Below are 10,714 nucleotides of genomic sequence, written 5' to 3'. Positions count from 1 at the left end.
TTCTTTTTTTTTTTTTTGTCTGTAAATCTTTCATTTGGACTTTAAGGATATACTTGGCAGAGTTATAAACTCAAGGAACTATATAAATTTTGGAGCCTACAGTTTTTTGTGGGGCTATCATTGATTGCATTATGTGATGAGTAAAGTTTATTATTTTTAGTGTATGGATGGACTGTGTAAGAAAAAAGAAATGACAAACAATGTTTATACATTTATTTATAATGAAATTATGTTCTAATTATTTACAACATACAGGAAACCAGAGGGTAAGTTTGTACAAAGCCAGCCTGCAAAGTATTCAAATGTGCAAAAATGACAGTTCAGTATCCCAAACTACTCCTGGTTCAGCAGACTAGCTCCTTCACTTTCACACATCAATATTTGATACAAAAAAAGTTCTTTTGGCAAAACCTGTAATGCCAAGAAAAAAGGAGAAGCTGCAATTTCAGTCACTAAGTCCACCACCCTAGTGAGTGTCATCAAATCTCTCTATTTTTGCTGCAACCAGTTCTGAGAGAGAGATCACTGTGTTTCATTTCTGTGAGGAGTTCTGACCAGCTTTTTAGTCAAGTTTTCTTGGACCCAGCTGAAGACAAGGAGCTTAGAATGGCAGTAAAAACAGCAATGGCTATCTGAAACAATGTGCCTGAAGGTGCCAGTCTTGGATCATCGAGTGAAGACACAATGCAAAAATAACTTCGTTTTCCTATTCAGGATCCAGTTGTATCTGACAATTTTAATAGTAAACAGCATTTTCCAAAACAGAAAGAATCCAAACTGAAAAAGGGATGAGGCTCTTAGAACTGTTAAGTACTGAAGGAAAGGATGATCTTAAAATCATTTCCCCACTAATAAATAGTAAGGCTCTGTTTGTAACCGGTTATTATCAAAATTGACCCAACAATAGTAAAATACAAATAAAACTTTCTTTACATCAGAGTTGAGGCCTTTCAGTTGGAAAAGGCTAGACAAGGTCAAACACATGGGCAATGACTCTGCCCTGATGCTTCTCTAGGCAAGTACATTTTACCTAAAAAGCTTGAGACAGATTTGTGATTCTAAGTAAAATCGAACAGATGTTAAGCCACTGCAGAAATAAAATTTTAAAAAGAATGGCATCCCTTTAAGACAGGGGACACTGCATCTCTAACTTCTTCAAAGGTTCAAGATGGCCCCCAGAACAGGCCCCACAGTCTTGTTAAATCAAATGCATGCATTATTGCTAAGAAGAGTCACCGAGGGTCGAACTCTGTTCCGCTGTTTCCTATGGGGCCATCCAAAATGGCATCTGCTGTTTAGCTCGAGGTTGTGATGAAGGGTACTGATATCCCAAACTCCAGCCCTGTGGAAAGCTACTTGCATTTTTATGGCCTCCATGTTCCTCCTCTTCATCAGATGAATCTGCAGCGTAAGCTACTAAACCAAATCCCTTCTCTGTAGTTTTCATCTTCTTGGCTGGATAATCTAGAATAGAAAAAACAGCCCCAACCCCATTCCCCACGAAGAAAAAAAATAATACCATAAATTTGTTAAGAAAAAAAAAGATGTTAATTTTAAGTGGTTAGTCGGACACCATATTGAAGTCACAGGGTCAATGGTCACCCCAAAACGTTGAAGATCACACGAAAAACAGCCAGCACCAGCAAATGTGAATCCACCAGAACCATGTAAGAAAACAGAGAAAGAAAAAAGAAAAAAAAAAGAAAAAAAAAGAAAAAGAAAAAAGGAAAATTAGCAAGTGAGTCTCTGTGTGTTGACATTTCACCTCTTAAAGAGCTAAAAGAAAAGAAGAAAAGAAAAAAAAACTAATTTTTTCCCTGCTCTTTTTTTATTATGACTAGAGGCAAAGAACAAAAGTGACCCCACGCACCACTACAGGCTGCTGAGTTCTGGGGTGCTGTCAGATGATGTGGCTCAGCTCCCAATACAAAGAAAAATGAACTTTTGCAAAGTCTACATCAGATTACCTCCAGTCAGACAACATCTAGGTTGAAATGACCTCCCAATTGTTAATATTCCCAGGCTCCGATGCTATTTATAAAATACAACGCAACCAACTCTTTCAAAGACACAGGCTGCTTGAAAATAAAGATATATACACTGTCCTTATAAATAAAAAGGGTGCTTTTATTAGCCAATAGATTGTAGAGGTTGGATTAAATACCTGAATGACCACCAGGTTAGAAAAGTAAGGCTTAAGTAAGAGCATCCCACTAAGACACCCTGTCCCCCAGTTACACCTTACTCACCATGGCTTCCTGTTAAGGCCCCAGATCCATTCCTTTCATCAGACTCTGTTTTTATTCCAGTCACTGGGAAGGCTGGTGGAGGCATCAACTGCCTGTTAAAAAAATAGGAAATTTCTTTTCAGACAGATTCAGCCTTTTATATTATCTATCCCAAAGTGGAATAGCAATAAAAAATTCACTTTAACCATTCACTTCAACCGTTTGTACCTTTCCTCCTACCCTTACCCTCTTCAAGCTGTTATCAAGCCTGTCTATATAAGCAGGCCATGCCCAAAATAGCATGAATGGTTGGAGGAAGAACTCAGTTCCCTCTTAACCAATCTAAACTCTATATTACTGAATGCTAATGAACAATACAAGAAAGGAGAATTCAAGCATTAAATCCTCAACACACTCTGTTTCAAATACCTCCAGTCTTGATACTCTCCTCTATTTCTTTTTTTTTTGAGATAGAGTTCACGTAGCCCAGACTGACCTCAAATTTGATTTCCTTGAACTCCTGATCCTCCCTGTCTCCTCCTCCTGAGTGGTGGGACTTCAGGTGTACACCACCACACTTGCCTCTATCATATCAAAGTAGTAAAAATGGCTTGATTGTATTAACACTTCTGTTACTGCCTAACCTTGGGAGATTTTCCCCAAAGCTGAGTATATAACTGTGTCTAAGACAGTGAAAGGACTATCATTGCATTGTCCAGTTTACAATACATTATTCAACTAACTTACCTGTCCCTCTCTCGCTCTTTGCCTGAGGAACTTGCCGGCTTCGATCCCGCACCTTCTATCTCATTCTGACTGGAGAAGCCTGTACCTAAATTAGTCATATGAATGGGTCCATGCTATGAGCAGAAAAATACAGTAGCATTAGCAAATCTACAACTGCTGTATTGACTTTAGCTCCTTAATGTAACTGTCAAGTGCCTCATCTTTCTGATAAACTGTCATAAATTAAATGGCATTACATGTTCTTTGAGATTTGAAGTAAAGCTACACACAAAGTAAGGATTCCTTTTCTTTGTAGAACTTAAGTCATGAGATGGTGTCATTCATTGTGTTTTCGGCTGACTGCTCCTAATGGAACTGGCTTCTATAAACACATTATTATTAACTACAGAAAGGTTTTGGTTTAAAGCTGCCTCAAGGACTGTGTGATAAAACCTATAGGTGCTTTTTCTAACAAAACTGCAACAAAACTCTCATCTTTCCTGGTACTGGGGATTAAACAGGGCCTTGTGGGAGCTAGACAAGTACTCCACTGAGAGCTACACCCAATTTTTTCACTGTGAGTGACCATATTTACAATATTATGACTCCATTTCTGGCAGGCTTTACATGGGGTGGGGAGGAGGGTGGAGTCAAGAGAATTTAATATTTTGTTTAAAGAGACAAAAAGAAAAGCAAATGGAGAGCCATAGGTTAAATACAAGCTACATGTTTGTCGACAGCTTTTTGTGAGCTTATGTAAGGAATGGAGCGGCTTTCAGAGCGTGTGAGTAGGAGGAAGCATACAATTCTCCACATCTCTTTCTAGAAATTAGCCTCTGGAGACTGTCCTCTACACTAAGAGCTTTGTATTTTATCATACTGTCCTCAAAGTTTACAAACTGCCAAGAGAATTAATCTGGCTTTAAAATAATCTCTCAAGAATAAAATTCTAACATAAGCAGATTCCAGAAAGCAAAAATCCTATCCTAAGAAGACAGTTGATACAGATGCAAATTCAACTTTCCTTAAAGGGAGAACAGAGTAAGACAGGACCAAGGAAGGAAACAGGGTATTTTATTTAACCTGGTATCCAAGAAGTCCAGATTCCCGTTCATCTGGCAGCTCCTCTGTGAATCGCCTCTTCTGGGCCTGGGGCTGAGTTGGGAGTGGGGGCTGAGGCTGGGGCTGAGGGCCAGCAGGCAAGGCAGTTTTGACAGGAGCAGCAGGAATAAAAGGAGCACTCATTGGACTCTAGGACCAAAACAAACCAAGGACGAAAAAAGTATGAGATACCCAATGAATATGATTAAAATCGGCTTTAACAACCAACATCTCTCAGGACTCTGTCATTCTATATGGTTTGGATAAGGATATCTTATCTATAAGGATATTATCTATCCTTCCCACCTTACCAAATTGAACAACCAATATAGAGTGCTTTGAATTCTCAGGATAAACCTGAAGTGCATTTGGGGTATGAGGAGAAAACATCCTTACTAAACAATAAAAATCTCATTCCATTAGTCACAAAGCAAGAATTTCTTTTTTTTCTTTTTTGGAGACAGGCTTTCACTATGTTGCCTTGGCTGGCCTAAAACTCGCTATGTAGAGCAGACTGGCCTCAAACTCCTTGAGATAAGGACTGGAATTAAAAGGCATGCACTATCTCGCCTGGCCTAAAAATATTTTTAATTACCTAATCTTTGCATCCTTTAAGAGTCTATCACTGTGTCCTCCCTTTACCTAAGTAAATCCAAAGGCTTGCTAGGACAAGTTATACCCCAAGTTCACATAAAAAAAACAAATGCCAAACTTCGAGTCTCACTGCAGCTTTTACCCACTATGCCTTATGACATGTGTCAATTACAAAGGTCTATAGCTCAAAGTTTAACATTGCGTCTGAGTATAAAAAGTAATAATTTTGGGGCTGGAGAGATGGCTCAGCAGTTAAGAGCACTGGCTGTTCTTGCAGAAGATCCTGGTTTGGACCCCAGCACCCACATGGCGGCTAACAACCATCCATAACTCCAGTTCCAGGGGATCCAACGCCCTCTCTTCTGTCCTCTACAGGCACTGTATGACATGGGTGCACTTACACACATATAGGCAGAACACTCATACATATAAAATTAAAAAAAAAAAAAATTTGTAAAGTAATATAATTTTGAGTAAGAATTATAAACAGCACTTAGTTTATGTCTTTTTTTTTTTTTTTTTTTTTTTTTTTTTTTTTTTATTTTTTTTTTTTTGGGTTTTTTGGAGACAGGGTCTCCCTGTAGCCCCAGCTGTCCTGGAACTCACTATGTAGACCAGGCTGGCTTTGACCTCATAGAGATCCGCCTGCCTCTGCCTCCTGAGTGCTGGGATTAAAGGTGTGTGCTACCACACCTTTAAGTCTTAAGTCTTTTTACTGCTGTGCATGCACACACCTATGCAAATGCATACACCTGTAGGCAAGAAGGCATGGGGTATCCCCCATTACTCTCCACCTATTCTTGAGGCAGTCTCATAACTCTCAACTCTGCCTCCTCCCAAATTGGAGTTTACCAAGCATAAGAAGGACAGGGTGAGTATAGAATCTGAATTGGGGTCCAAGCACTCTTAGTTGCTGGGCCACCTGTCCAGCCCCTAAGCCCTTTTTGGTAATACTTGTACAACCTTCTTCAGTGCTCACAGTCCACAGGTAGAAAAGCTATGCAATGGTTTCAGAATGCAATTCATTCTGGCATGGAATGACCCATCATAAATCCATTACCATGCTACAATTTCATATTCCCTTGCATCTGAGGATTGTAGAGAATATATGCAGATAGGTTAGACACCTAGTCTTTTCCAAAAATTCCATTTCCTCCCTTTTTTTATAAGTTGGTACTGGGACACTGGCTGTTCTTGCAGAAGACCCAGGTTCGAATCCCAGCACCTACATGGCAGCTAACTATTCCTAACTCCAGTTCTAGGGGATCTGACACCCTCTTCTGTACTCTGTAGGCATGGCACTACACGGCTGCACTTACATACATGCAGACAATACACACATACACATAAAAATAAATTTAAAAAAATCAAAACAAAACACCAACACCTCCAGCCCCTAAAATTCCATTTTATTACATAAAGATATTTTAAGAGATATATCCACATCTATGACCCATGAAGTTTGGAAAGTTCATGCCTGTTATTCTAGGACTATCTGACTATGTATGTTTCTTTGTATATCTAAGTATGTAGGGAAGCAGGCACATATGTGCCAATGACATGTGGAAGCCTGAGGTCAACCAAGCATTTTGTTCATCAGGCACAGTTCACCTTGTTGGTTGGTTTTAAAGGTTTATTTTATGGGCTGGAGATGGCTCAGCAGTTAGAAGCATGGGTTGCTCTTGCAGAGGACCCAGGTTCGATTCCCAGCACACACAACTCCAGTTCCAGGGCATCTGACATCCTCTTCTGACCTTTACAGGCACTGCACAAAACACTCATACACACACACACAAAAAAAAATAATTTTAGAAAGATTTTATGTGTTTATGTGCAACTGAGGGTATGGAGGTACACTGTATGTGCAGGTGCCTGTGGAGGGGAGGAGAGGTTGGATCCCTTGGAATTGGAGCTATAAGTGGTTGCAAAATGCCATGTGGGTGCTAGGAAACAAATCCAGGTCCTCTGCAAGAGCAGCCAGTACTCCTAACTCTCATCTCTCCCGCCCCTTTGGGTTTTTGAGACAGGGTCTTTTGCTGACCTAGCTAGGCTAGCTGGCCAGAGCACCCCAGGGATTCACCTGCCTATGCACAGCACTATAAACATGTATCACTACCATAGGAATTTTGAGACAGGGTCTCACTGTATAGCCCTATCTATACTGGAACTCAGAGACCTACCTGCCTCTGCCTCCCAAGTACTGTGATTAAAGGTTTGCATCACCCAGCCCAGTCTCACATCCAGATTTTTACTTGGGTTCTGGTGGTTGAACTCAGGTCCTCGTGCTTATGTGGCAGGGACTTTACTGAGTTCTCCTCTTCCTGTTAAAATTTATTTCTCAGATTAGAACAGCTAACTCAGAGCTGGGCATAGTGGTCTTTTATCCCAGCACATGGGAGAGTGACAGGAGGATCAGGAGTTTATGGTCAGCCTGGGCTGTATGAAACCATTTCAAATAACAGAAGGAGGCAAGTGAGGTGTCTCAGCTGATAAAGGCAACATGTCTACAAGCCTGATGACCTGAGTTCAATCCCCCAACCCACAAGTTGTCCTCTGACCACCACATGTGTGCCATGGCTACAAAGCCTGATAACCCGAATTCAATCTATAGAACCCACAAGGAAGGAGAGAACCAACTCCCACTCTTGCACACTATCCTCTGACCTTATGTGCACATTGGCAAAATTTGTGGAAACTATTAACTGTGGATGATATACATACATGTACACATTATCTCAAAGTATTCAAGAAAAATATCTTAGTATGTGATTTATTTCTTTGCCATTTTTCCCCACATTAAACAACAGCACATAGCACATCCTGGCATCCTACCTGTCCAGTGCTAGCTGCAGGCTGTACTTGTGTTATCGGATATTGTGTTGGCACAGGTGGGACTCCAGTAGGTAATGCTGGCAAGACTCCAGGTGCCAATGAAACAGCTGGTGGCACTATACTTGGTACTCCGTAGGGGGGTTGAACTGGCTGCTGAGGAGGGGGAACAACAGGGTAACCAGACTGATAGCCATTGGATGGATAATATGGTGGCTGAGGAGGGATACTACTTATAGCAGAGGGTTGTGTATAGCCTGAGGGGGGAAGAAAAAAAGTGTTTAATCAGCTGCAGCAGAATGAGATTTTTACCTGATTATTAAACAATATCTAGGGAAGAAAAATACTGAGACACAAATGGCTTTCCAAGTCACCCCACTTGAAGGGAACACCATTAGTGCCCTGGCACAACTAGTCTAGCCTCAAGTACCACATTTAGACATAATCATTTCAAAATATTTTTAACACTTTAAGTCATACATACCTGGTAAAGGTACAGCAGTATTAATTTGATTCACAAATCTAGAGTATTCAGCATGAACCTAGAAAAGCGGAGAAAAGAAGTTAATAAAGGCTAGTCCTAATTTACTTTGTATTTGTAAGGGTCTGACTCTACATATATCTTTGAAGGAACAAAGCAAATTGAGAATTAAAATATTAAAATATTATCACTGATAGTCTCATTTAAATTTAAATTAACAGGACTTATACACTGCTAAGCCAAGTGTTGGAAATCAGCAGAAAAGTACTGTCCTAAATGCCCAAACTAGATTAAATTCTGAGGCACAGAATCATTCAGAAAGCCAGAGAATTAGAGCAATTAGGAAATTTCAAAGCTGCTAGTATAAATAGTAAGCATTTACTCAGTTTAGTGAGGATTATGTATTTTCTCTAATGTGTCATTAGCATATGTATAACCAATATACCAAGTCCCTTAGTTTCCAAAGGGCAAAGAAAAAGATCGTTAAGGAAGTTATTTGGCATAGTTTTTGACAAATATGGTTATATTCACATATACATACCAAAAAACAACAACAAACATCTTCCTTAAAAGGTGTACTTAAGCCAGACGTGATGGCGCACACCTTTGATCCCAGCACTTGGGAGGCAGAAGCAGGTGGATCTTTTTGAGTTTGAGGTCAACCTGGTCTACGTAACAAATTCCAGGCCACCTGGGGCTCCAGGGAGACCCTGTCTCAAAAACCCCCCTGCCCCCCCCCAAAAGCTGCACTTAAGAATGAAAGAACACGTTTGAACATTCAGCCACAAAGCTGACTTCCTTCAAAATAGCCCTATGGCTCAACGTTAAGCTATTTGTTTATAGAATAAAAATTATTACATCTGAACCATGAGTTCAGATCTTCAGTGATGACCAAATTTCAATAAAATAAAATAAGTCAGGCATGACCATGGTTACTTATGACCTCAGCACTGGTAGGGGACCTCAGACATGAGGATCATGGGGCTTGTTGAAACAAACATGACCTTCTGGCTCAGTGAGAGGCCCTGTCTCAAGGAAATAAGAAATAAAAGGCGGGGGGGGGGGGGCACCTGCAGAGATGGCTCAGCAGATAAGAACACTGACTGTTCTTGCAGAAGGTCCGGGTTCGAATCCCAGCACCCACATGGCAGCTAACAACTGTCTGTAATTCCAGTTCCAGGGGATTCAACAGTCTCTTCTGTCCTCCGCAGGCACTGCACAACATGGGTACATTTACCTACATGCAGGCAATACAAGCATACACATAAAATAAAATATTAAAAAAAAAAAAAGAAAGAATGCCGGGCGTGGTGGCACACACCTTTAATCCCAGCACTTGGGAGGCAGAGGCAGGAGGATCTCTGTGAGTTCAAGGCCAGCCTGGTCTACATAGTGAGTTCCAGGAGAGCTGGGGCTACAGGGAGACCCTGTCTCAAAAAGACCAAAAAAAAAGAAATAAAACAGGATACCTAATGTTCTTCTCTGGCTTCCACAAAGAGCACACTTGTGCACACATGGTAGCTAACAATCATTCACAATTACAGATCCAGGGGATCCAACCCTCTTCTGACTTTTGTGGGTACTGCACAACACGGTTGTACGTATTACATGCATGTAGGCAATATACTCATACACATTAAAAAAAGGGGGGGGGGGCTGGAGAGATGGCTCAGCGGTTAAGAGCACTGACTGCTCTTGCAGAGAACCCAGGTTCAATTCCCAGCACCCACATGGCAGCTACAAACCGTCCTTAACTCCAGCCCTCTTCTGACCTCCGCTTTGCACAACACGGGTGCACTCACATACATGCAGGCAATGCACTCATACATATACACACACACACACACACACACACACACACAAAGTGATTGAGACCTTTGGCTTCTGTATACATATACCACACACACAAGAGAATTTTAGTACCATAAAGCTGTAAAGATGGTTTTTAAATTTTTTTTAAAAACATTTATTATTTTTATTTTTGTGTATGCTTGTATTGCCTGCATGTAGGTAAGTGCACCCGTGTCATGCAATGCCCATGGAAGTCAGAAGAGACTGTCAGATTCCTTGGAACTGGAGTCACAGATAGTTGTTAGCTGCCATGTGGGTGCTGGGATTTGAACCCGGGTCTTCTGCAAGAAAAGTCAGTGTTCTTAACTGTGGAGCCATCTCTCCAGCCCCATTTTTTTCTTTTTCTAAAAATTTTATTATTTTTATTTTGTGTGTATGCGTGTATTGCCTGCAGGTAGGTAAGTGTACCCGTGTGGTACTATGCCCATGGAGGTCTGAAAAGGGTGTCAGATGCCCTGGGACTGGAGTTACAGACAGTTGTTAGCTGCCATGTGGGTGCTGTGATTCAAACCCGGGTCTTCTGCAAAAACAACCAGTGTTCTTAACCGCTGAGCCATCTCTCCAGTGCCGGTTTTTAAAATTTTAAACTCTTAAGTACTGAGCCATCTTTCCAGCCCCAGTAAGTTTTATTTTTGGGTCTTTTTGAGACAGGGTCTCCCTGCAGCCTCAGCTGTCCTGGAATTATGTGGATCAGGCTGGCCTCAAACTCACAGAGATCCACCTGCCTCTGCCTCCCAAGTGCTGGGATTAAAGGCGTGCACGCCACGCCCGGCTCCCCGTAACTTTTAATTTTGTGTCTGTATGTATGTATAAAAAATTCTATGTCCAACAAACAAGCCTCCAGGAGGGACTGGCTGCAGCTCAGTGCTGGAGTCCATGCTTATACTGAGAACCTAGCTTCCAA

At 41.1% G+C, this 10,714-nt stretch overlaps 1 protein-coding gene across 3 annotated transcripts in view; it reads right to left on the bottom strand.

Annotated features, from left to right (window-relative positions):
• Window positions 1-196: 196 nt before the first annotated feature.
• Khdc4 (KH domain containing 4, pre-mRNA splicing factor) overlaps window positions 197-10,714 on the bottom strand; it is a 24,955-nt gene continuing 14,437 nt past the window's right edge. For 2 of the 3 annotated variants that reach the window (XM_008853928.3, XM_029556880.1), the window contains exons 9-14: window positions 7,963-8,020; window positions 7,482-7,735; window positions 4,038-4,205; window positions 2,976-3,088; window positions 2,250-2,341; window positions 197-1,464 (exon numbers count right to left, since the gene is read on the bottom strand). In XM_008853928.3, coding sequence (XP_008852150.1) covers window positions 1,265-1,464; window positions 2,250-2,341; window positions 2,976-3,088; window positions 4,038-4,205; window positions 7,482-7,735; window positions 7,963-8,020 — 885 coding nt within the window. In that variant the 3' untranslated portion in view covers window positions 197-1,264. Of the gene's footprint in view, window positions 2,342-2,975; window positions 3,089-4,037; window positions 4,206-7,481; window positions 7,736-7,962; window positions 8,021-10,714 lie in introns of all 3 variants that reach the window. The other variant, XR_607992.3, reaches the window with a different exon arrangement.

The sequence above is a fragment of the Nannospalax galili genome, unplaced genomic scaffold (genome assembly GCF_000622305.1).
Source record: "Nannospalax galili isolate Female #2095 unplaced genomic scaffold, S.galili_v1.0 scaffold591, whole genome shotgun sequence".
In the NCBI taxonomy this organism is placed as follows: domain Eukaryota; kingdom Metazoa; phylum Chordata; class Mammalia; order Rodentia; family Spalacidae; genus Nannospalax; species Nannospalax galili.
This window is presented reverse-complemented; position numbering and strand designations above follow the sequence as displayed.